General features: G+C 45.8%; 1 protein-coding gene across 2 annotated transcripts in view; it reads left to right on the forward strand.

Annotated features, from left to right (window-relative positions):
* YIPF7 (Yip1 domain family member 7) overlaps nucleotides 1-23,072 on the forward strand; it is a 29,479-nt gene extending 6,407 nt beyond the window's left edge. For both annotated transcript variants that reach the window (XM_081020181.1, XM_081020180.1), the window contains exons 4-6: nucleotides 7,754-7,899; nucleotides 15,986-16,167; nucleotides 20,187-23,072. In XM_081020181.1, the coding sequence (XP_080876307.1) occupies nucleotides 7,754-7,899; nucleotides 15,986-16,167; nucleotides 20,187-20,349 (491 nt within the window). In that variant the 3' untranslated portion in view covers nucleotides 20,350-23,072. The remainder of the gene's footprint in view (nucleotides 1-7,753; nucleotides 7,900-15,985; nucleotides 16,168-20,186) is intronic.
* Nucleotides 23,073-26,525: the final 3,453 nt, after the last annotated feature.

Consider the following 26,525-nt stretch of genomic DNA (forward strand, 5'->3'; position numbering starts at 1 on the left):
GGTCACGAAGAGTCGGACACGACTAAACGACTAAACAACAACAAAGATCTTTTATTGTTTCTCCGCTTATTGGCTGCTAGCGTGGGAGGGTTCAGATTCCCCGAAACCTGACAGAAAGTCCCATCATCCCCAGCCAATATGGCCATTGGCCCAGGAGCATAGGAGTTGTAGTCCACGCCCAGGGACCCAAGGCTGGGAAGCTGCCTAAGATGAACCTCCAGGGAGGAACACAAGTGGCTTAAACAGTCTCCAGATTCTATCCTTGCAATCTGATTAGGAAGAGAGACAGTGGCTTGTTCATAGATGGTTCATGAGTTTGCGGGTTCCTCAGTTCTGACTGGACCATGCTCCCCTCTCTCTCCCCCCCCCCATAGTTTTGGCAACCAAACTCCCCCCTCCCCCACAGACCGTTGGACAATTGCCGACACTCTGCTGAACAATTCCTCTGCCTGTTGCAGAAATTGCCGTGTGCTGTGCTAGATGCTTTACGATTTTTAATTGTATTTTTATCGCTTCTTTTATTTCTTAAATTGCATTTTATTGTATTACAATTTGCAGCCCGCCAGATTCAAATTGTAAAGCAATAAAATACAATGTTAAAATATAAAAAAAATAAAATAAGCAATAAAACACAATTAAAAGTCACTGTGAATATTTAGTGTGCACATGCTACAGGCCATCAGAACGAAGCTCGCTGACCATGGCTGATCCCACAGACCACGATTTGGGAACCACTGACTGTGAACCACCCTGACTGTGAAAATGTCAGAAGCAAAATGCTATTTTTGCTGGGAGCTTGGGTAATTTCACACACTTCTGCCGCCCCTGTTGCTTCACATCTTTCCAAGCAAGCTGGCTAGGAGAATTTGTTATCCACCACTGGAGTTTGGCATAGTGATTAGAAATACATTTGTAAACTTCAGGTTATTGTTGTTTTGTTGTTGTTGTTAAATAAGGCTTTCCTAGGAAAACATGTGTCTGTGTTACAAATGCACAGGCATTTTCCTGGCCATCTCACCCAAAATGACTGCAAAAAAGGACCCACTTGCCTCTTTCTCAGAGGCCAGGTGTTGGATGAGAAGATGGAGGGTGATGAGGTTTTGTGAGGGGCTGGGGGGGGGGGGCCTTTCCGAGCCCAGGAACCCTTGTCCACTGCCCAATCTAGCCAACCATTGAATCTAAGCCTACTGTGAAGGATGACTGGATCTGCCTGCTTCTCTCACCATCACCCCCACCAAAAAAAACCCCACATTTTGCTTAACACAAAGACAGAATGCTTAGACAGGGCTAGAGTGTTTCAAGCTCTTTGTGCTTTCTGGGGTTTCTGTGGCTTAAGGCAGCCCTGAGGCTTTGAGAGCAGCCCGATTTGGCATAGGACGCCTTGCAGAATACCTTTTTCAACTCGGAAGAGCCTAGAATCTCTCCAAATTTGCCTGTTTCAGCTTAGAATTCATCCAAGCCTCCCCCCCCCCCGCAAAAAAATGCTGAGAGGTTTCCAATGTTTGCAGCTGACAGGCTGCATTCGGCTTGTTGGATCACTAGTAGAATCATAGAATCATAGAGTTGGAAGAGACCACAAGGGCCATCGAGTCCAACCCCCTGCCAAGCAGGAAACACCATCAGAGCACTCCTGACATATGGTTGTCAAGACTCTGCTTAAAGACCTCCAAAGAAGGAGACTCCACCACACTCCTTGGCAGCAAATTCCACTGTCGAACAGCTCTTACTGTCAGGAAGTTCTTCCTAATGTTTAGGTGGAATTTTCTTTCTTGTAGTTTGGATCCATTGCTCCGTGTCCGCTTCTCTGGAGCAGCAGAAAACAACCTTTCTCCCTGCTCTATGTGACATCCTTTTATATGTTTGAACATGGCTATCATATCACCCCTTAACCTCCTCTTCTCCAGGCTAAACATGCCCAGCTCCCTTAGCCGTTCCTCATAAGGCATCGTTTCCAGGCCTTTGACCATTTTGGTTGCCCTCCTCTGGACACGTTCCAGTTTATCAGTGACCTTCTTGAACTGTGGTGCCCAGAACTGGACACAGTACTCCAGGTGAGGTCTGACCAGAGCAGAATACAGTGGCACTATTACTTCCCTTGATCTAGATGCTATACTCCTATTGATGAGGCCCAGAATTGCATTGGCTTTTTTAGCTGCCGCGTCACACTGTTGGCTCATGTCAAGTTTGTGGTCAACCAAGACTCCTAGATCCTTTTCACATGTACTGCTCTCAAGCCAGGTGTCCCCCATCTTGTATTTGTGCCTCTCATTTTTTTTGCCCAAGTGCAATACTTTACATTTCTCCCTGTTAAAATTCATCTTGTTTGTTTTGGCCCAGTTCTCTAATCTGTCAAGGTCGTTTTGAAGTGTGATCCTGTCCTCTGGGATGTTAGCCACCCCTCCCAGTTTGGTGTCGTCTGCAAATTTGATCAGGATGCCCTTGAGTCCATCATCCAAGTCGTTGATAAAGATGTTGAATAAGACCGGGCCCAAGACAGAACCCTGTGGCACCCCACTAGTCACTCTTCTCCAGGATGAAGAGGAACCATTGATGAGCACCCTTTGGGTTCGGTCAGTCAGCCAGTTACAAATCCACTGAGTGGTAGCATAGTCAAGACCGCATTTTACCAGCTTCTTTACAAGAATATCATGGGGCACCTTGTCAAATGCCTTGCTGAAATCAAGGTAGGCTACATCCACTGCGTTCCCTTCATCTACCAGGCTTGTAATTCTGTCAAAAAACGAGATCAGGTTAGTCTGACATGACTTATTTTTCAGAAATCCATGCTGACTATTGGTGATCACAGCATTCCTTTCTAGGTGCTCACAGACTGTTTGCTTAATGATCTGCTCCAGAATCTTCCCTGGTATTGATGTCAGACTGACTGGGCGGTAATTATTTGGGTCCTCTCTTTTCCCCTTTTTGAAAATAGGGACAACATTTGCCCTCCTCCAGTCTGCCGGAACTTCGCCTGTTCTCCAGGAATTCTCAAAGATGACTGCCAGTGGTTCTGAGATCACATCTGCCAGTTCTTTTAATACTCTTGGATGCAGTTCATCTGGCCCTGAATACATCTAAACTAGCCAAGTTTGTATACACTTGAATACATCTAAACTAGCCAAGTATTCTTGTACTATCTCCTTAGTTATTCTGGGCTGTGTTTCCTTTGCTGGATCATTTGCTTCAAATTCTTCAGGTCGGGCATTGTTTTCTTTATCGGAGAAGACTGAGGCAAAGAAGGCATTGAGGAGTTCAGCCCTTTCTGTGTCCCCTGTTTGCATTTCACCATCTTCTCCTCTGAGTGACCCCACTGTTTCTTTGTTCTTCCTTTTGCTACGAACATACCCATAAAAGCCTTTTTTGTTGCTTTTAACCTCTCTAGCAAGCCTGAGTTCATTCTGTGCTTTAGCTTTTCTGACTTTGTGTCTACACGTGCTGGCTATTTGTTTGAATTCCTCTTTGGTGGTTTCCCCCCTTTTCCATTTTTTGTACACATCCTTTTTTAATCTTAACTCAGTTAAAAGTTCTTTAGATAGCCACCCTGGCTTCTTTAGGCACCTTCCATGTTTCCGTCTCATTGGTATTGCCTGACGTTGTGCTTTTACTATCTCCCTCTTAACAAACTCCCAGCCATCATGAACTCCCTTTCCTTTTCGTATTACTGTCCATGGGATCTCACCCAGCACTTCCCTAAGTTTTATGAAGTCGGCTTTCTTAAAGTCAAGAAATTGAGTCCTAGTATGCTTGGCTGCTCCTTTCCGCTGTATAGTAAACTTCAGAAGAGCATGATCACTCGCGCCTAATGATCCTTCCACTTCTACCCCACTAACCAGGTCATCAACATTGGTTAGGACCAGATCTAAAATGGCTGTTCCTCTTGTTGCTTCTCCCACTTTCTGGACAATGAAGTTGTCTGCAAGGCCAGTGAGGAATCTGTTTGACCTTATGCTCTTGGCTGAGTTTGACATCCAACCAATATCCGGGTAATTGAAGTCATTACTACTATCTCCCTTCCTTTTGCATGCTTGGCCATCTGTTCCAGGAAGGCATCATCTATGTCCTCTGTTTGGCTTGGGGATCTATAGTAAACTCCCACAGTGAGGTCACTGTTATTCTTCTCTCCCTTAATTTTGACCCAAATGCTCTCACTTTGGCTTTGAGGTTCTAAATCTTGGATCTCTTCACAGGTATACACATCCCTGACATATAACGCCACTCCTCCTCCTTTCTTGTCTGGTCTGTTTCTCTGAAATAGATTGTATCCCCCCATTATTACATTCCAATCGTGGGACTTATCCCACCAGGTTTCAGTGATGCCTATTATGTCATATTTAGTTTGCTGTACCAAGAGCTCAAGCTCATCTTGTTTATTTCCCATGCTTTGCGCATTAGTGTACAGACATTGAAGTCCATTAATCATTCCCCTGTGTCTCTTATTTAAGGATTTTTTCCTCCCACCACTAGGTCTGCGTGCTGTTTGCTCCATTTGGTCTATGACATTTGGATGATCATCTTCATCAATTGATAGACTCCTACCTTCAGGAGCACTGTCTCCCTCCCCCACATTAGTCAGTTTAAAGCCCTCCTGATGAGGTTTCTGAGATTTTTGGCAAAAACATTTCTCCCAACTGTTGTGAGGTGCAGCCCATCGCTTGCCAGAAGTCCATCTTCAAGAAACTGCAGTCCGTGATCTAAGAATCCAAACCGTTCCTGTTTACACCATTTGCGAAGCCAGCTGTTCACTTCCACTATTTTTCCCTCTCTCCCTGGGCCACGTCGTTCAACTGGGAGGACAGATGAGATGACAATTTTTGCATTTAATTGCTTCAATTTCCTGCCCAGAGCCTCGTAGTCTCTTTTGATCTTCTGGAGGCTATTGCTTGCAGTGTCATTGGTTCCCACATGAACCAAGAGGAAGGGGTATTTGTCAGTGGGTTTTATGATTCCTTGCAGTCGTTCAGTTACATCTTGGATCTTAGCCCCGGGGAGACAGCACACTTCCCGAGACATCTTGTCAGGCCCACAGATCACTGCTTCTGTTCCCCTCAGTAGGGAATCCCCTATCACCACTACACGCCTCCTCTTAGGTTTGGTCGGGGTTCTTCCGTGAGCTGTCCATTCCAAGGTCGCCTGCACATTCCCTGAGGACTGACTTTGCTGCTCGTCTTCATATACCTGATCGACTGTAATGAGGGAGAGATCCTCAAATGGAGTCTGCTCTTCGTCTTCCATGCTAGGGGAGAGGACCTCAAAGCGATTGTGTATTTCTAAACAATCAGAGCGAACCCTGGGCCTCCTACTTCTTTGAGTCACGTTTCTCCATATATCTGGCTCCTGTGTTGGTGAACTAGCCTCCTTCTCAGGGGAGTTCCCTGTCTCCTCCTTGGTGGAGACGGTGTGCTCTGTTGCTTCCAAGAAGAGCTCCAGCTCCCTAATTCTTTGGTGTGTAGCTACACGTTCCTCCAGTTGCTGGACTTTGTCTTCTAAGAGGGCAATCAACATGCAATTGCTGCAGGTAAAGCTGCCTGCAACCTTTGGCAAGATGGCAAACATTGCGCAGGAACCGCAGGCGACTGCAGCTCTTCCCTCCCCCTCCATCTTGAGAACATGTCATTGGGGGTGGCTACAGCAGTCCTCCATCATAAAAAGCGTGAAGACAGGACAAATAACTCCCCCCACAAAAAAACCTAGGTCTCCCCCAACAAATGTTTGAGACTAGCTCCCCTAAATCTAAAAGATGGATCAAACTGTGCGCGCCGCTGCCCTGCAAGCTCTGATAAGCTCCTCCCACAGCTAATCACCTGCCTCAACAGAAACCCTGCCCCCTCTGACCTTTGCACAGGGAGAGCAGCTAATCAGCCACAAAGAAACACACACACACAAGAAAACCCTTTTTGCTCCTTCTTCAACTGCTGCCCTGCAAGCTCTGAACAGGCCTTTTAATAGTATAAGCTTAATATTCATGCAATGCTACGTTTGACTGTGTTGTATTTAAAATGCTATGCAGAGAGGTTTGCATTAGGCATGAGGTGTTTGTCTTTAGCAAATGCGGCAAGGAGAGTGTTTAAGGCTAATTGATGGCTCATCCCAGAAACCCAAGCAGAGATCTCTCACAGCAAAAAGATGAAACCTGAGAACTCAGCGTATCAGAGATAGTGAACAAGCAAGATGGTTCCATAGGATCTCATTAGAGAGAGAGGAAAATTATTGAACTGTATTAATGACTGAAAAGAATATCAGACCGCATTCCTTGCTTATTTACGAGCAATGTGTTATTTTGTATTTTGTACTGTTCATTTGTAACTGTTTCAATACAGTGGTGCCCCGCAAGACGAATGCCTCGCAAGACGGAAAACCCGCTAGACGAAAGGGTTTTCCTTTTTGGAGGTGCTTCGCAAAACGAATTTCCTATGTGCTTGCTTCGCAAGACGAAAATGTCTTGCAAGTTCCTGCGGGGATTTTTTTCCTCCCCCCCCCCCTTTTCCCCAAGCCGCTAAACCGCTTATCAGCTGATGGCTAAGCCGCTTAACAGCTGATCGCTAAGCCGCTTATCAGCTGATCCGCTAAGACCGCTAAGCCGCTAATACTGTAGCGCTAATCCGCTAAACCGCTAATGGGCTTGCTTCACAAGACGAAAAAACCCGCAAGACGAAGAGACTCGCGGAACGGATTCTTTTCGTCTTGCGAGGCACCACTGTACTGCGGTAAAGCTATGGAACTCATTATTGTGGCGGAGAGCAAATTCATTTCTGCTCTGAACAAGGTCTGGATAAGGGATTCCATTTGCAATGACTCTGACAAAGCTTATGTTACTGAATCCTGAAAGCCACCTACTCCGAAGTGAGGTGTCCACTACAGCCACTTTCTTGTCTGCCAAAATTAGTGATTGCCTTATGAAAACAATGCAATATCTTCTTGTACAATGGGATTGCACGGGCAGCTCATTAATCAAATAAATAAAAGTAGCATGGATATGGGATGTGGGTGGCGCTGTGGGTTAAACCACAGAGCCTAGGGCTTGCCGATCAGAAGGTCAGCGGTTCGAATCCCCACGATGGGGTGAGCTCCCGTTGCTTGGTCCCTGCTCCTGCCAACCTAGCAGTTCGAAAGCACATCAAAGTGCAAGTAGATAAATAGGTACCGCTCCGGCGGGAAGGTAAATGGCATTTCCGTGTGCTGCTCTGGTTCGCCAGAAGCGGTTTAGTCATGCTGGCCACATGACCTGGATGCTGTACACCGGCTCCCTCAGCCAGTAGAGTGAGATGAGCGCTGCAACCCCAGAGTCAGGCACGACTGGACCTAATGGTCAGGGGTCCCTTTACCTTTACCTAGCATGGATATAAAGAGCATATCCATCAACATTCGCATTGGAAGATGTCCAATTTCATCCACGTATTGTATTGGGTGCAAGAGAAACAGAGCATGCAGTGAAGGCTGTTGCACCCAGGTCCTGCTTGTGAACTTTCCAGAAGTCTCTGTTGGCTGCTGCAGGAACAAAATGCTGAACTACATGGGTCATTGGCCTGATTCAACAGGGCTATTCCTGTCAGTGATCTGGTTCACATAGTTTTCCTTTGCCTAACTGAGTAATCAATACTTCCAAATTAAGTCTTGGCTACAACGCATGCATCATTAGAATAATTTGCCTACAGCCAACCGACTGTTTTGTTATTCTAAAGCGAGCTATTGCAGTGAGGTTTTTCATTTAGGATGATTAACCATTTTGAAACTTCTTCCCCCTCCTCCGTTGCAGAGCTGGGGATCAACTTCGATCACATCTGGCAAAAAACATTAACCGTCCTCAACCCAATGAAGCCAGCAGATGGCAGCATCATGAATGAGACGGACCTGACAGGGCCTATGGTTTTCTGCCTGGCGCTTGGAGTGATGCTGCTACTGGTACGGTATAGTGCAAACTGCCGCTGTTCTCATAGCAGTATCCTCAGTAGAAAGGCAAACGACTTTGGGCTTTGTAGGGAGAAGGAGCTCGATTAAAAGCCCCACATGCTAAGGAATGTCGAAAGCAACAGCGACTCATCTGCTAGGAAGCTAGCCTTGTGGCTGCACCCTGCTCAAGTGAGCTGCTTCTGATCAATGGTCAGGGATGATAGGAGGTCATGTGCACGGTCTCTGGAGAGCCACAGACTTCCTATCGCTGGGATAGTGGGAAAGGACACCTGAACGCAGCACCTACAGCTATCTAACCAACTTAATTGATGAACTGAAAGCTTTCTCAGCTGCCTTGTGTGGTTGTGCCCTCCCCAGGCACCTTCCATTATATAAAGCGCAACACATTGAACTTGAAATCTTCCGAGCCACTCAGACGTGATGCGGCTGCTGTGCTTCCTGACCTGTTCAAAAAGGGCTTCTTGCAACTGGGAGAGGAAAGTGGCTAAGAGCATCAGAAAATAGGGCTGTCAATATATAGGTACCAACAGGAGAAAAACAACAACCCAACCCATTTTTAAAAAAATAAAAATTAGGTAGTTATCTGAAACTACCTTATTGGGACATTTCCCCTTAAAAGTTGCCAGCAGCGCTTTTGCTTAGAACACTATATGTTGTGCTAATTACTGTATGTGATTAATAACAATAATAGTCCTTTTCTTATTTATAACCTGCCCATCTGGCTGGGTTTCCCCAGCCACTCTGGGCGGCTCCCAGCAAAATAATGAAAACACGATAAAACATCAAACTTTGAAAACTTCCCTAAACAGTACATACCCCAAAACGTGCATGCGGGTGGCGCTGTGGTCTAAACCACTGAGCCTCTTGGGCATGCCAGTCAGAAGGTTGGCGGTTCAAATCCACGAGACGGTGTGAGTTCTTATTGCTCTGTCCCAACTCCTGCCAGCCTAGTGGTTCGAAAGCATGCCAGTGGAAGTAGATAAATAGGTGCCACTTCAGTGGGAAGGTAAACAGTGTTTCTGTGTGCTCTGGTTTCCCTCACAGTGTTCCATTGCGCCAGAAGCGGCTTAGTCCTGCTGGCCACATGACACGGAAAACTGTCTGTGGACAAACGCCGGCTCCCTAGGCCTGAAAGCGAGATGAGCGCCGCAACCCCATAGTTGCCTTTGACTGGACTTAACCGTCCAGGGGTCCTTTACTGTCAGGGAACTGCCATCGGAGCTGGAAGCGGAGGGGAGGCTCCAAAGGGATGGCGGAGAGGGTCCCAGTAGGGAGAGAGGGAGCCCGTCTGCTGGGGAAGGAAATCAGTGTAACACCAGTAGAGAAGGGGGGCAGATGGGGGAATCGGGGAGGAGGCTCCAAGACTCCTCGCCGGAGACCAGCGGAGAGAGTACGGGTACTCCACTGCCCACACCCTCCCTGCGCAGAAGACTTCCACGCAGGGAGAGTAGGAGGAGACTTGGCGTCAAGGAACTTTTGTGCTGGAAAAAGTTTAAGAAACGCCCACTGACGGATTCTGCCAGCGACTGAGACAGTCATGATGCTGGAGGCTGTTCAGTCAGAAAGGGTTAACCAGGTAACCTAGCCAGGAGTGGCGGCAACTTACGCACGAGCAACCCCTAAACCCATTACATTTACCTTTACTTTTTTTGCATGTTAGGATGCCAGGTCATTAGGTTCAGCCCGATTTCACACATGGCTGCATGTGAGACTGCTGTGTACAGTGGTACCTCGGGTTACATACGCTTCAGGTTACATACGCTTCAGGTTACATACGCTTCAGGTTACAGACTCCGCTAACCCAGAAATAGTACCTCAGGTTAAGAACTTTGCTTCAGGATGAGAACAAAAATTGTGCTCCAGCGGCATGGCAGCAGCAGGAGGCCCCATTAGCTAAAGTGGTGCTTCAGGTTAAGAACAGTTTCAGGTTAAGATCAGACCTCCGGAACGAATTAAGTACATAACCAGAGGTACCACTGTAAATGTGTGTGTTTCCAGTGGCGTAGCGTGGGGGGTGCAGGGGGGGCCAGCCGCACCGGGCGCAACATCGGGGGGGCACTTGCACTCGCAGCTCTCTGCCCCTACCTGGCTCGAGTGCTAAAATCCACAGGTTAGGGGGCGCAAATTACTTGCCTTGCCCCGGGTGCTGACAACCCACGCTACGCCACTATGTGTTTCTTCCATAGCTGCCCTCCACGGGGGCTTAAGATGGGAGAAAAAAGGAGGCAGAAATGTAGCCTGGCCCGTCCCATTTTAGAACTCATTGGCGCATGTTGACTCTCTGCGCCTGCCAAAGAAGAAGACTTTTGTCCGTGATTCTGCTTCTGGCTTACCAGCATCTGATGACTTCTGCTTTCTGATTCACTCGGGGCCTGACCCTGCTAAGGTGCCAGAACATTTGAAACAAAAAGTTGGCAACTCTTTTAAACAGCTGCTGAATCAGCACCAATTAGCAGGTTATAATGTTCATTCCCATGTGATGAAAACCTTCGGTGTGCTGAGTTCTGGAGATCAAGCTGTTGTTAAAGCCCAGAGACCAGGCTGCATTTTTTCCTCCTTATTAAGCAAAGCTCCCGGCGAAGGGATGGAGTAGAACGAGAGGAGCAACTTAGTTCTTTCCAGTTGTCATTGGACCTCCAACTCTTTTCAGCCCCAGACAGTGTGGACCAGTGGTCAGGGATGATGGGAGCTGTAGCCAAACCATCTCTGGAAGGTAGGACATTTGCTACCCCTGGAGTCGAAGACATGGTGGTTGCACCCATTGGAAAATGTATGCATCATCTCCTGCTGATAACCCAAGTAATGGCTATTCTTTGTTGCATCCACCATATAGAAAATAAACCAAGGAAAGTTGATACACCTGTAGGACCTTCAAGTCTTTTTGGTGACATGTTGGTTGTAACCTTGCTGAAGGAACAGAACTACAATGTGGCATTTTTCACTCCACCAATTGGCACACCTTGCCAGCAGGTTGAGTTTATGGCGCACGGGTGAGGGCCTGTTTTCGTTTAGATGCAATAATAATAATAATAATAATAATAATAATAATAATAATAATATTTATACCCCGCCCATCTGGCTGGGTTTCCCCAGCCACTCTAGGCAGCTTCCAACAAAATATTAAAAATACATTAAAACATCAGTAATTAAAAACTTCCCTAAACAGGGCTGCTTTCAGACGTCTTCTAAAAGTCAGATAGTTGTTTATTTCCTTGACATCTGGTGGGAGGGCATTCCACAGGGCGGGCGCCAGTACCAAGAAGACCCTCTGCCTGGTTCCCTGTAACTTTGCTTCTCGCAGTGAGGGAACCGCCAGAAGGCCTATTTCCGCTGCAGTTTTCTTTTGTCTCTTTTGGTCAGCCTTGCCAAATTCCACCTGAGCGCCCCACATAGAGAACTGGTTGCATGAATGATTATGGCACTCCTAGAAATGAGTCCACGTTTACCTTTTTTTTTTTTGACATGTGGCGGAGAGCATTCAGAAATTTACTGGGAGGGTAGTGTCATTATGGAGTTTAGTCACTAGATGGCCCTGGACTTAGATGTAGCTGTGTGGATTCAGGAGTTTCCTGTGTCCCGTTTACAAAACAAAAGCATGGTTGGCTACCTTTCTGACTGGTGTGTCCTTTAAGCCTTCCATGACACCTACCATTGTATGGTGCTGGCATTCATGTGGTGGTTTGGTTATATAAATTGGCATAGGCTGGCTAGGAATTACTGGTAAGGTAAAGGTAAAGGGACCCCTGACCATTAGGTCCAGTCGTGACCAACTCTGGGGTTGCGGTGCTCTTCTCGCTTTATTGGCCGAGGGAGCCGGCGTACAGCTTCCGGGTCATGTGGCCAGCATGACTAAGCCGCTTCTGGCGAACTAGAGCAGCACACGGAAACACCGTTTACCTTCCCGCCAGAGAGGTACCTATTTATCTACTTGCACTTTGACGTGCTTTCGAACTGCTAGGTTGGGAGGAGCAGGGACCGAGCAACGGGAGCTCACCCTGTCGCGGGGATTCGAACCGCCGACCTTCTGATCAGCAAGTCCTAGGCTCTGTGGTTTAACCCACAACGCCACCCGTGTCCCAAGGAATTACTGGTAGCATGTGCAAAAAGAGTGGGGTAAATCAGCTCGAAGGAAACTTGTCATCCACAGAATTGCCACTCATCCCAGGAATACTGCTGCTACTGATGCTGAAGCAACTATCGTCTATGGTATATATTGCAGCCAGCAAGAAGGGAATTAGTAGCAGTAGAAGAAGAAACGAACCATCCTAAGGAGGACAGTCACATGTACCATAGGGGAAAGGGCTGCAGCTCAGTGGTAGAGCACTTGCTTTCAATGCAGAAGGTCCCAAATATCCGGATAGGTCTGGGAGATCCCTCTTTGTGAAACTGGAGAGCCACTACCAATCAATGTAGACAATACTAAGCTAGATCAAACAGCTTCCTTTGTTCCAGAATTGTGGATACTGGTGAACACAGATAAAGGGACAAAGACGAAGAGCCTTGTACTGTCACACCATTAAGAATGGCCTTGTTTAGTCGTTTAGTCATGTCCGACTCTTCGTGACCCCATGGACCAGAGCACGCCAGGCACTCCTGTCTTTCACTGCCACCCACAGTTTGGTCAAACTATGGTAGGTTCGAGAACACTGTCCAACCATCTCGTCCTCTGTCGTCCCCTTCTCCTTGTGCCCTCTATCTTTCCCAACATCAGGGTCTTTTCCAGGGAGTCTTCTCTTCTCATGAGGTGGCCAAAGTATTGGAGCCTCAGCTTCAGGATCTGTCCTTCCAGTGAGCACTCAGGGCTGATTTCCTTAAGAATTGCCTTAGCAGTTCTCAACCTGTGGGTCCCCAGATGTTGTTGGACTACAACTCCCATCATCCCTGAGCTCTGGCCTTGCTAGCTAGGGGTGATGGGAGTTGTAGTTCAACAACATCTGGGGACCCACAGGTTGAGAAAGGCTGCGGCTTAGGTTGTATCTACCCCTGCAGGGACTCAGCTGGACTGGTCCATTATAACGTTAAAAATGTGTTATAAAAATGTGACACCAGAAGGCGCTGTGGAGCAGTGATCAATCATCAATGGCAAAATGCATTGGGAGCTACCGTATATTTTTAAATAACTTTTTAACAGCGTTTTTCATACCTCTGTAGATCCTGCTCAGATGTGTGGAACCTTTGGCCCTCCAGATGCCGATGAACTACAACTTCCATCGTCCCTGGCCACTGGCCATACCTGCAGGGGTTGATGGGAGTTGTAGTTCAGCAACTTCTGGCGGACCAAAGGTTCCCCACACTTGTTCTACCACCTGAAACAGAGACCTAAAAGACAATGAGCAGCCTTGAGCAGTTGGTGCACCGGGACTGAATAACATTCAGATTTCCAGATTGCTGGTTTCTGTGTCAATTTCTGGCAAAATCTCTCTCAGAGAGGCTTGAACATATTCCTTCTTGGTCTGTACTTGGTCTGTAGTTTGAGGGATGGCAAGTATTTCTGGGCCAAAGTTGCCATCTGTGGGCTAAGTCATAAAAGGTTAGATCTGAGAAAATAATGTGTGTTCTGTGTACATAAACCTCATCAGAAATATTAAGTTCCAAAGCAGTGAATTCTCCCCACCCCACAAACAAGCCTCTAATGAAAGTCAAGGAGATAGAAACACATGTGGGGCATGGGAAATGGGAAGATAATTTGAATTCATCTGTTCCAGCTTCATTTCCCTCCTCTCCTCCCCAACTACCCCCTTCCCTTTCTTATTGCACCGAAACCTTCCTCCTCCGCCAAGCAGTATATCAAAGAGAGTTTTCATTTAGCCGCTATCTTGCTGTCTTCTGCCTCTGGCGCAAGCAATTTGTTAATCTTAGATTAAGCTGCTAAGTATGGCTGTGTCAATTAATCAAACGCTCTGGAACAAACAAGTTAAAATATTAGCTGATTATTGCTGGCATTGTGTTTATGCGCGGCATCTGCAGGAAATATTGCAGATCAAACCTCCCTGGCCAAATTGAAAATGCTAAACCTATTGAAAACCTTTAATGACTATCGAGGTTGTTGATAGTAATCTGTTACACTAATGGCATTATATACCCACAGTATGTCAGCAGCAGTCGGGGGAGTGCTGGAAATATGAGTGTTGGAAAAGCCAGTGGCCCGTTAATTCTCTTTCAGAGATAAAAGTGTCTTCTCAAATTGTCACGACAGTCCTTGTTACGGAGTCAATAGCTATTAACATGCTGTCCCATGTGGGTCTCCTCACGTGTCAGTCCCATTGAGTTCAATGGGAATTAATCCCAGGTAAGGCGGGTGGCGCTGTGGGTTAAACCACAGAGCCTAGGACTTGCTGATCAGAAGGTCGGCGGTTCAAATCCCTGTGACGAGGTGAGCTCCCATTGCTTGGTCCCTGCTCCTGCCAACCTAGCAGTTCGAAAGCACATCAAAGTGCAAGTAGATAAATAGGTACCACTCCGGCGGGAAGGTAAACGGCGGTTCTGTGTGCTGCTCTGGTTTGCCAGAAGCGGCTTAGTCATGCTGGCCACATGACCCGGAAGCTGTACACTGGCTCCCTCGGCCAATAAAGTGAGATGAGTGCCGCAACCCCAGCGTCGGTCACGACTGGACCTAATGGTCAGGGGTCCCTTTACCTTTACTTTTTAAGGATGTGTAGGATTGCACCCTAAAAGGAGGGGGGGGATGATAACTGGGTGAAGCAAAGGAAGAAGAAGAAAAGTGCCATGAAAAGGTAAACGGTCATTGATAGGTTAATGCAGCGGCAACTGCTTTTTGGCTGCAATATTAGGGGAAGAAATCACAATTGTACTTTTGGTGCCATCAGCTTGGAGATTCATAAAAGGTATCACTGAAACTTTCTAGGTATTCATTTGCTTACAGTGGCCAAGCGCACGCGCTCAGACTCATTTTGTGGATTCAGTTACGTAAGTTTTGTACTTTTTCATGAAGAGGTATGATGTATCTTTGCTGCAACAGAAAGGTGCACCCAGATGTTGAACACTTTGCAGAACGCTCAGTACCGAGAAGACAAAAAAGAACGGGTACAAGCCATCAAAGTCAGCAATAACTAGACCCTGGTTCTCACTAGAGTGGTAACCTCCATTACATCTGGCCGCAGGCAAGAGTTTACGTGACTGCTTTTTCCTCCATATGGCAGGGAAAACCTTCCATGTAGAAAACTAGATGTTGGGATGGAAGGAAGGGTCTTGAATAGCTGACTCCCTGGTATGTTGGCTTTCCATGTGGAAGGAATTGTGTTACAGGTCAATTATATCTCAGGGTACTGCCAGATACTCTGTTTAGTGAGCATTCGCCTGTGTTTGCAGAGAGATTAGACAATGTTGGCTATTGGATGATCTGTTTGCACACAAAAATGCGGGGAGTTTAGATTACATCTGCTATTTATCGAGCACTCATTCTGATTTATTTGTGGGAAGCTTAAAGGTAAAGGACGCCTGACCATTAGGTCCAGTCGTGGCCGACTCTGGAGTTGCGGCGCTCATCTCGCTTTATTGGCCGAGGGAGCCGGCGTACAGCTTCCGGGTCATGTGGCCAGCATGACTGAGCTGCTTCTGGCAAACCAGAGCAGCACACAGAAACACCATTTACCTTCCCACCAGAGCGATACCTATTTATCTACTTGCACTTTGAGGTGCTCTCGAACTGCTAGGTTGGCAGGAGCAGGGACCGAGCAACGGGAGCTCACCCTGTCGCGGGGATTCGAACTGCTGACCTTCTGATCGGCAAGTCCTAGGCTCTGTGGTTTAACCCACAGCGCCACCCGCTGGGAAGCTTAGCTAATAATAATAACAATTATTATTCTTCTTAATGATGTTGTGACAAATGAAACGTTGCCCCACATTTTCCAGCACATTTCCCTCATAATCAATGCATCTCTGGTTCCTTAAGGATGCATCTCATCTGTCCCTTTTTTTAGGCGGGATTCCATCACATAACAGCAAATTCTACCCCCATTTCCTCCATGGCTTGGCAGAAAGGAAGACCCTCCACTTCTTTTCCGGCTGATCTACCATTTGTATGGTGATCACCTCCTCTCTTTCTTCATTTCTACAGGCGGGAAAAGTCCACTTTGGCTACGTTTACGGCATGAGTGCTATTGGTTGCACAGCAATTCATGCTTTGCTCAGCCTGATGAGCATCACAAGTGTTTCCTATGGCTGTGTAGCGAGTGTGCTAGGCTACTGCCTGCTGCCCATGGTGATCCTATCAACCTACGCGGTCTTTTTCTCCTTACAGTAAGTGTGAAGTTTCATCTCAAATGCTGGCAGGTTGCTTTGAATGATAAGGAAGGGGTAATGTGAGCTTCATTGAGACAGAGGACACCAGGAAATAGCAAGAAAGGAGAAGAGAAGCAATGGGGAAACAGAGAGTTATGGGAATTGCTTTGCTGGATCTGTTTAGGTTAGCATCCTTTTTTCCAATTGTGGCCAGCCAAATTTATTCTAGATACTCAGATCATGGTAGTGACAGGTACCCTCTAGGGCCTGGCAAGACAGAGAGCCAGTGTGGTGTAGTGGTTAAGAGCGGTAGTCTTGTAATCTGGTGAACCGGGTTCGCGTCTCCGCTCCTCCACATGCAGCTGCTGGGTGACCTTGGGCTAGTCGCACTTCTTTGAAGTCTCTCAGCCCCACTCACCTCACAGAGTGTTTGTTGTGGGGGAGGAAGGGAAAGGAGAATGTTAGCCGCTTTGAGACTCCTTCAGGTAGTGATAAAGCGGGATATCAAATCCAAACTCTTCTTCTTCTTCTACCTAGGGTTAAAGACGCTTCAGGTTACAGACGCTTCAGGTTACAGGCTCCGCTAACCCAGAAATAGTACCTCGGGTTAAGAACTTTGCTTTAGGATGTGAACAGAAATCGCGTGGCGGTGGCACGGCAGCAGCGGGAGGCCCCATTGGCTAAAGTGGTACCTCAGGTTAAGAACAGTTTCAGGTTAAGAACGGACCTCCAGAACGAATTAAGTTCTTAACCCGAGGTACTACTGTATCTGATTTTCAACAATGTGATATATCACCAGCTAAACATCACAATATAACGACATATCACAGTGTCTGAAATAAAGATGGAGCTATGTAGAGGGATTGGCTGACTTCGCAGTTTTCCCTGCATTGTGATTTTTGCACACACATGCACACATACACCAGGCTTTGTGATACACTGGTACCTTGGTTGTCAAACGGCTTGGCTCCCGAACAAATCGGCTCCCGAGTGCTGCAAATGCAGGAGTGTTCCAGTTTGTGGACATTTTTTGGAAGCTGAACGTCCGACGCGGCTTCCGATTGAGTGCAGGAAGCTCCCGCAGCCAGTCAGTAGCCACTCCTTGGTTTTCGAACGGTTTCAGGAGTCGTAGGGACTCCCAGAACGGATTAAGTTCAAGAACCAAGGTGCCACTGTATATTGCCAGATCAAAAATTATGAAACCAATATAACAGTATGGATTCCAAACTGGTTTTGGACAATATATTGATATATCGCCCAGCCCTAGTACCCTCTGCTGCCTCTTCCCAGCACACAATGAGGTACACTGCCTCTGTAAAGAAAGGTTTAATTTTGCTTACATAGCCAACAGAAGAAGCCAGGTAATTAAATCTTGCTTGTATCACCTGTTCAGGGCTCTGGCCTAGGTTAGGATAGGATTATGGGGAATGTTTTGCTAGTAACCACCTGCTTTCCTTCAACCCTAATCAATGATGGAACAGTGGGAGCTCCAAAAGCAGCTCTGGATAAACTGCAGCCAGGAAATGGAACAGAAAAAAATCCCGTTGATTCATTTTACAAAGCAGCAGTTGCATCTAAATACATTTTGCTGCTGTTGGACTTGGTTGTTGTTGCTTTTTTATCGTACTGAGTTTCCGCCTTACTCCACTGAGCAGCTAAGCTAAAGACACGCCCTCTTTTTCATGGGGAGAGTCGTCATGACGATTCATAGTTAAAAGGAGAAGTCGGCAAATGTGTTCTCTTTTTTTGCTCTTCAAAACATGGCAACCCTAGCAGTCTCTACAGCAATAGGCAGGGTTAATTGGTTAACTATGTAATCATTTTCCTGTATAAAGCAGTGCATGTGTATTTTTAAAAACAGCAACAGCAAAATGGGCTTACTCTGGAGAATAGCCAGACTTCATAACAGACCTGTTGCCCATTTTAGAAAATGGCCAAATAAAATGTCCAGTGAACCCATCACAATTTAAACTATAAAATCCCTTTGGCTCCCCCCCCCCAGCCTTGTATGTCACTCTAAAGTTCCATGAACATCAGAATTAGGAAACTGGATCTAGCCCGCTAGCTTTTCTCCCCCAGCCTGAATGGACCAAGTTTGACAGGTGGGTGGGACCACTCTCCTGTCAATCACCTGATGTCACAATGTCAGGTGACCCATTTTTGCCTGTGCAGATTTAGAATCTAGAGTTTGGGTGTACAGCAGGTGGGCGTGGCTTGGTTGAAATGGTCTCAGTCCAGTATATCTGAAAATATACTGGCCTCGGTCCAGTATATCTGAAGAAGCGTCTCCACCCCCATCGTTCTGCCTGAGGTCCAGCACCGAGGGCCTTCTGGCAGTTCCCTCACTGCGAGAAGCCAAGTTATAGAGAACCAGGCAGAGGGCCTTCTCGGTAGTGGCACCCGCCCTATGGAACGCCCTCCCACCAGATGTCAAAGAGAACAACAACTACCAGACTTTTAGAGGACATCTGAAGGCAGCCCTGTTTAGGGAAGCTTTTAATGTTTAATAGGTTATTGTATTTTAGTGTTTTGTTGGAAGCCGCCCAGAGTGGCTGGGGAAGCCCAGCCAGATGGGCGGGGTATAAGTAATAAATTATTATTATTATTATTATTATTATTATTATTATTATTATTCCCACAGAACAGAAGTTCCGCCCCTCTGGTGTACATAGATATATAGGTAGAGATACAGAAAGTAAGATAGGCAATGAAATAGCACCTTGCATCTTTAGGCTCAACTTTCCTGTGAGCAGGAGGGAAAGAAAAAGCAACGAGAAGAAACTGGCATTGGCACCATTCCTATCTATGGTGGCTTCTCTGTCAGCTGACACATCACCTGTGTCCCTCACTGCAAAATATTTAAGGGCCCGAATAGACTTTTCCTTAAAAGTGTGATTTGTTTTCCGGGGTGGGGGATAAGGGCAGGGGCATGGGTGAGGGGCGACTGGTAGGGAAGAGAGAAACAAATGGAAGCCAAACAGAAGAAGAGTTTGGACTTGATATCCCGCCTTTCACTACCCTTTAAGGAGTCTCAAAGCGGCTAACAATCTCCTTTTCCCTTCCTCCCCCACAACAAACACTCTGTGAGGTGAGTGGGGCTGAGAGACTTCAGAGAAGTGTGACTGGCCCAAGGACACCCAGCAGCTGCATGTGGAGGAGCGGGGAAGCGAACCTAGTTCACCAGATTACGAATCTACCGCTCTTAACCACTATACCACACTGGTTGTGTATCTCAAGAGAGCTATATTTTGAAGACAGAGAAGAACAGTAATGGAGGACCAAAAAAAAGGTTAGCGACTGGAAATGAATTCTTTATCATTTTCATTTTCCCTTCCTTTGTTTCCTCAAGCTGCCCATTAGATACTGATGAAATTGCTGTAAGCCGCACTGAGGACAAGGGGATACAACGTAAATATAAGAACAAATAGCTTGTTCCTGTAACTAGCTAACATAGTAGGCATATCATTATGACAGGATTCGGCCACTTCATTCGCCATTCCCTCAGTCTGGAGAAAAGCGCCAGCTGTTTCTCTGCGGAGAGGGAGGGCAGCAGTGGCACGAGCGAATTCACAGACCCTTCGCTAAGCTGCCACTTCCAGCTCCCTCCACAAGTCAGTCAAATTGATACAAAGCCGGCATCAGTTTGCAGGGCAGATGCGCCCGTTGCCCTGGATTGCACAGTGCAAATATTACATCATGCACACATTTCTCTTTATCTGCTGCCAGCTTCTGGTTCGCTGCGGGATGAAAATGCTGCGGTTGTTTGTCTTGCCATCCTAACAAACGAGATAGCAGCTGACTAATTTACTACTTGCTGCTTAGTCTTTTAAAGCTGCAAATTATGAAGCTGTTTTTCATCCGAAATGAAAAATGCCCTCCCGCCTGCTCCCCTCATCTTCTGTTTGTTTGGCTTGATGTTATATTGTCTTTGCCGCTGGCCCTTGGCTATCAATGCATCCCTGATTAGGAAGGCTCTTGAAGTGTTTTTATTCTGCTCTTATTAACCAGTAGGGTTTTGTTTTTTTATGTTCTTGCAGGGGGTTTCTCGGAACTCTGCTAGCTCTCCTCATTACTGGATGGTGCAGCCTCTCAGCCTCCAAAATATTCACTTCCGCCTTGTCGATGGAAGGCCAGCAGTTTCTGGTTGCCTACCCCTGTGCTTTGCTCTATGGTCTCTTTGCACTCATGGCTATCTTCTGAGCTTTGGTTTCCAGGCAAACTGTGCTATCTTATGTTGGACTGCAAAATCAGAACCATCTACAGATCTTTTTGAATGATTTAGGGATGTTCCCCAAAGCTCATGGTTTAGGGCTCGAATTCAGCCTGGAAAGCTTGCTGTATTGAGGGGCACCAGCTCCTGGGGACTGAGCCTTTTTGCCCCCCAATATTTTGGGGGTGAGGGCCAGCCCCCCAATGTCTAAAAAGTACAAAGGCAAACCGTGGAGCCGAGTGTGGTATGGCTCTAGTGGCCGGCTCCTTTTCTTCCTTCGTTTCATTTTCATTTTACTTTTAATTTGTATACAACCTCGGGTTACATACGCTTCGGGTTACATACGCTTCAGGTTACAGACTCCGCTAACCCAGAAATAGTACCTCGGGTTAAGAACTTTGCTTCAGGATGAGAACAGAAATTGTGTGGCAGCGGCGTGGCAGCAGCAGGAGGCCCCATTTGCTAAAGTGGTGCTTCAGGTTAAGAACAGTTACAGGTTAAGAACGGACCTCCGGAACGTATTAAGTATGTAACCAGAGGTACCACTGTACCACCCTTCTATATTTCTATATACAAGGTGGTTTATGGCAACAAAATATACAGCAAAGAACACACACCTTATCATAATCTGATCCAATACAAAAAGTCATATTAAGACGCAACTTTAAAATGGAACAACTGATACTGATATCAAATAAAGTAATTTTCAAAAAATCTATTAGAATATAATAGGAAACAATAAAATTTAAGTCTCAAAACATCAGTAAATAATAATTAAGCAGAAATTCACTCTTAACAGTTACAATAAATAATGACTAAACTATGATCAATAAAAACAACTGCAAGTCACAATGCGTAACATACCACAATACAAACAAAACCATGTAAAAGGGTCAAATTGAGAAACAATTTGGTTGTTTCCTTCCTGCAGAGGGGAAGGAGTGTCAAAGCAGTCTCCCCCCAGTGGCAACACTGCTGGCCATTGAAACAGCATGGCCACTGCATTTGGCTCCTCCCCCAGCTCCTCCCAGCATTCTGATGTCTGCCCCCAATCACCCTCACAAACTGGCCCCTCTGCTGTATTGTGAATTGAGCCTTGTTTTCTCCAGAAGTTTGCCCTTGGCTCAGAATATAATACGTTATTCTGACAAGGTTGCTTTGAAGGAAAACGTACATCAAGGTCTGTTACATTAACCTCTTAACTCCCAGTGAAATGTCTGTTGATTGCAATGAAGTATGTGGCCCGAACACCTAACCCTTCTCTCTTTTACTTGGTGAATAATTGCTCTGTTCGGGCCAATTATCTCCATTTGTTTCTTGCAAACCTTTTATATATTTCCACTCCCACTTCTAGATCTGGAACTTGCTCCTGGATTTGTTTGTTTTGAGGTGGCGAGGGTTTTAAATTTCTAGCTGGTTCTCAGCCATGGCTGACGCTGGGAATTACATTTTCCAGGAGACTATGTGATCATCCACTTACACATAGCACTGTCACCACACTGTCATTTCCCAGTGGGAGAGAATTCTCAGAAAGCAGACAACAGTTCCCCCCACAAAAAACCTTACTAATTACCAGGCCAATTCAGAATTGAGCTGAGCATTCACTCATTGCTATCTAGCTCATTCAACTCTTCATGATCATAATATCGATCTGAGGAACAGAATGTATAGAGTTTGGGATGAGGGGTGGAGAGAAAGAATTGTGTCATGTTAAACCCTCTTCATTATGTAATCATTTTTTAAATTAAAAAATGGATAAGCAAAGACTGTATTCTTTGAAACCTCTGTAGTGATTGGCTAATATTATGATGAACATGAGCCCTCTCTGGCCATTGGCTGAACTGCTTGAGTGCTACGGAATGTTTGTGACCATTCCAAATGCTCAGAATTAAGTGGGGAGAGGGAACTGCCAGCAGACAGTGTCTAGGGACATATTGGTCTATGAAGTTAATGGGAAAGGATGCTGCAATAAGAGTAACATTTACATCGGCTACTATACCATGCCTGGCTGTGCATATATTCCTATTTTACTCTGCCATCCAGTGCTCTGCCATCCCACAGCTGGCGTTAGCCACAATCCGTATCTTTTCATCCATATCTGTGACGTTAGCCACAATCTATATCCAGTCTGTCATTTCTTAAGAATTACAGTCGTACCTCGGAAGTCGACTTCCAAAACGTTCGGAAACCAAGGCACGGCTTCCAATTGGAACCCGTGGAACCTGCGTTGGACGTTCGGGTTCCAAAGAACATTCACAAACCGGAACACTCACTTCCAGGTTTGCGGTGTTCTGGAGCCAAAATGTTCGACTCGCAAGGCATTTGAGCTCCAAGGTATGAGTGTCCTATATTTTAATGCATTTCACCCCAAAATCAGCTTCAAGCTGAATTGAGAAAAAAGGACAACCTAGCTGTATTTTAAGCTAGTAAGGTGTACACAGCTTGTGTTGTGAATATTGTCTGGGTTTGAGAGTAGTATGTGAATAGTATACCCTGTGAGAATTTTCTGTACACAAGTAGCATGAATGGGGTAAGTGTGTGTACGTGAATAAGACAGTATATGAGAGAGCGAAGAGGGTATGGGCAATGAAAAAGATTCTGCATACAGGAAAATTATGCATTAATTTTTGGAGCTATCTACTTCTGTATTCACATCTAAATGTTTTCTGCTCTTCCCCTACCTAGTATGCATTAAATCCCATTACCGAAATTAGATTATATGATTTACATTTTATTTGTTTAATGGATGAAAATGAAATAAAACCAGGAAGGGGATGTTAATAATTGCACAGGGAAAGCATTAAGCTGTAAATGTTTGCTTTTAAAAGCATTTTTGCTGAAACGACTTTTTTTTTTAAGGCACTGGAAAACTTTGCTTTAAAAAACCCCCAGGAAAAATAAAATAAAATGTATTTTATAGACGATGGGAAAGGCACACGTATGAATTCTGCAGTTCTAAGGACCTGTCCATATATCTTGGGGTTTCCAATGCAATTTTCTTGTGTGCACCAAGGACTGAGGCCTGGCTGCCGTGTAGCAGAATGAGGCCAAATTTGGATGGGACCATGGCGGGGGGTGAGGGCAATAGATGGAGGTAGTAATTCATGTCTGGATGGTGCAGTAAGATGTGCTGGGCCAGGACTAGAGGACATTTTGGCTCCACTGGTTTGTTTGCATAGAGCTAACCTCCCCGCCAGCTCTCCTCCCGGAAGGCAGCAACAGCTGGGAGGTCAGGTAATAGCTGCCACCTCATCCCATCTTCTGCTAATCCAAATTACATGGGCAAAACATGGAGTTTGCAATCTCCTTTTGCCATCTAAGTTTGACGCTGGCATCAAGAATGGAAAGGCAAATGTCTTCAGAAGAAGAAAAAAACATGGAACGGAAAAAGGCAAAGCTAAGCAGGGCTGGACATGAGAAACTGCAATTCCACAAAGCCGCTGAATTTCACATACTGATTAGAAACTGAATCTTTTTCTCCAGGCCTTCAGTTTTAAATTATCCAAACACAAGTCTGTCTTGGCGCCTTGTACAAAGAGTTGATCCAAGCATGAGAAATGTGTTTGTTTTTTAAATGGAATTATTATGATGCTGAAGGATTACATTATGGGACAGGACAACAGGAACATGTTATTAGAGCACCACATGAGCTAACTGAATTTCAGCCCATTGGGTTGCCGTTTCTCTTTTTCAAGACAAATGGTTCTGTAAGCTCCATTGTACTGTACATAATGTACAGCAATGTTTGATTCCAAAATTGCCACTAAACTACCACCTGCTGTCACAGCAGAAACAACCCTTTGCAGAGCCAAGGTAATTCCTAAATATGTCTCCTGGAAGCCAGAATTGAATCTGAGCATGTAATGTACAAAGTTCACTCAGCCAGTCTATGGGGAAGGAATCGTCAACAAACAATACATCTACAGCAAACCAACCACTTGAAGAATACAAAACAGAATAACGGGGAGCCAGTATACTGAGAGGGAAGAATTTAGAAGGGTGGTTTTAACATTATAAAACCAGAGTTTTCCATCTTTGTCCTCCATCCCCTAAGAAAGGACAATAGTATCTGGTTTATATGGGCTGGGCTGGGCACTGGATTCAGCCAAATCTTCAACCAAATGGGCTGATTTGAAGAAATATGGGCTTCGTGCAAATGGGATGGAGATAGTCAGGGCTTTTTTTCAGCCTGAGCTCACCAGAGCTCAGCCCCGGCACCTCTCAAGTGGGCGCCATTGCCATTACCAGAGAAGAAGGGAGAAGTTCATGGCGAGTTCCAGCACCTCTTTTTCTAGAAAAATGGCACCGGAGATAGTCCTGGATTGGCATGGTTTGGGTTGGGCTGCCCATAGCAGGAAGAAGGAGAAGCAATGGAAAGATCTAGTTGAGTAGGAGGGACCAGCCAGACTGGCTGCATCTTCCTGGGGGAAAGTGGAGTTGGGTGGTGGATGCCTTCAGATGTTGCAGGTGAAGTTTTTCCTAGTATTTTCCTGTTACATGTCTTGTCTACCAAGCGCTTGCCAGAGGCACTGTGGCCACATCAGAAAATATTAATTAGGGATTTATAAACCTTTACGGATCTGCATTTCTACAGCACCTCACTGGTGGGACCACGACTGCTGCACAGACTTCAAAACTAGGTTTCTTTAAAGACGTGCAGGCCCACCCTGAAGAAAGCAGGTCCACAGAACCAGGCTGTCAGCAGAAGAGGACTAGATGACCACCAGAAACAGAAAACATAAGGAAGGTGGTAGTGGGAGGATTCCCTTGGGGTTATTTTGTGTTACAAATCTAAAAATCAATCAGCTGATCAATTAACATAGCCTTTTAATCACCTGACAGCGCTAGGGGGAAAAGAAGAGAGCCGTTTCTGCAAACTCTCTCCATCTCTCTCTGTAGTGGTGATCATGTTTGAATCCGCAGGGAAATAACAGCCCAGTCAATTTCCTGGCGTGCAGATTTGCAGGCCCTTGCATCACAAATTACAGCACATCACTTCACATTACTTTGCATGAAGCATGGCCCAAAATTAGCCAGCATCAACATCCATTCCCCATACAGTGTGTAACAAAATTGTTTCATGCCCGTTTAACTCCCCTGCATTCTTTAATTAAAGATTAAAGCCAAACTATTCGTTGTGGGGCTACTGCGAGATTTTAAAAATTCACTCCCCCCCCCTCGACGTAACAAATTAATTTACAGACTGGAAGCACTTGTATTTTATGTCTACATCAGAACTATTCAAAACAGAGGAAGCTTCCATAGATTAATGTTTGTAGCGCAAATTATGGAAGCTCTCTGTTGTAGAGATTTATGGAGCCTTCTGCTGAACCCAGACATGAGTTTGTGCTGCATAGTGACTGTGAACTAGTAGGTTCCGGGAACAAATCCCACCTGCTTCTGTGCAAGTTTGGAGATGACTCACCCACGCCAAGGCTTGATGTTTTGAGTGAAGGATCACAATGGATGGGATAGAAGAGCAGGAAAATGCTTCCTGAAAAAAGCCAGCATCTGAAATGTATTGGCAACTGCAGTTTTCAATAAAATGTTCTATTCCCAACATTTCCCCCCATTGTTGCTGTTGTTGTTGTTTAATCCAGTTCCCTTTTCCTCCCAAGGCTTGGGAAAAAACATCACCCAATGTTAACTAAACTAATAAATGCTTCTGTATTGATTCTGTGATATCTGAGAACACTTTCCCTGGATAAACATGGCGTGGCGACATGATTGGTCTGCGCAATTTTTCCTTCTTATGAGGGCCAGTCGATTTATCAGCAGCTTCACAATTAGTGAATGGAGTCCGCAGCATCTAAAAAGACCCAGATGGCAATAATGTACCAGGGCAGGAAGCCAAGAGCTCCAGATGTTTCAACGGAAGCTGCAGACAGGATCAATTGGCAGCCTCTTCTCCTAAACAAAAATAGTATCCACTGTTACTTGTTTACCCAAGTGCCTTTCTTCACCTTAACACAGCGACGAGGGTGGCAGTCATTGAGCAATAGCAATCGTTCAGCTTCCATAAACATAAATATACCTGCCAGGTGACCTTCTAAAGCTTCTTCTTCTTCTTCTTTTCTTCTTATGCATTATAGGATGGATTCACACTGAAATCCATGCCTTGCTTCTTGCTGCCATATCCTGCTGACTGTTACCCTCTGAGAGCCAG

The sequence above is a fragment of the Podarcis pityusensis genome (genome assembly GCF_964106645.2).
Source record: "Podarcis pityusensis genome assembly, chromosome: 9".
NCBI classification, from domain to species: Eukaryota; Metazoa; Chordata; class Lepidosauria; order Squamata; family Lacertidae; genus Podarcis; species Podarcis pityusensis.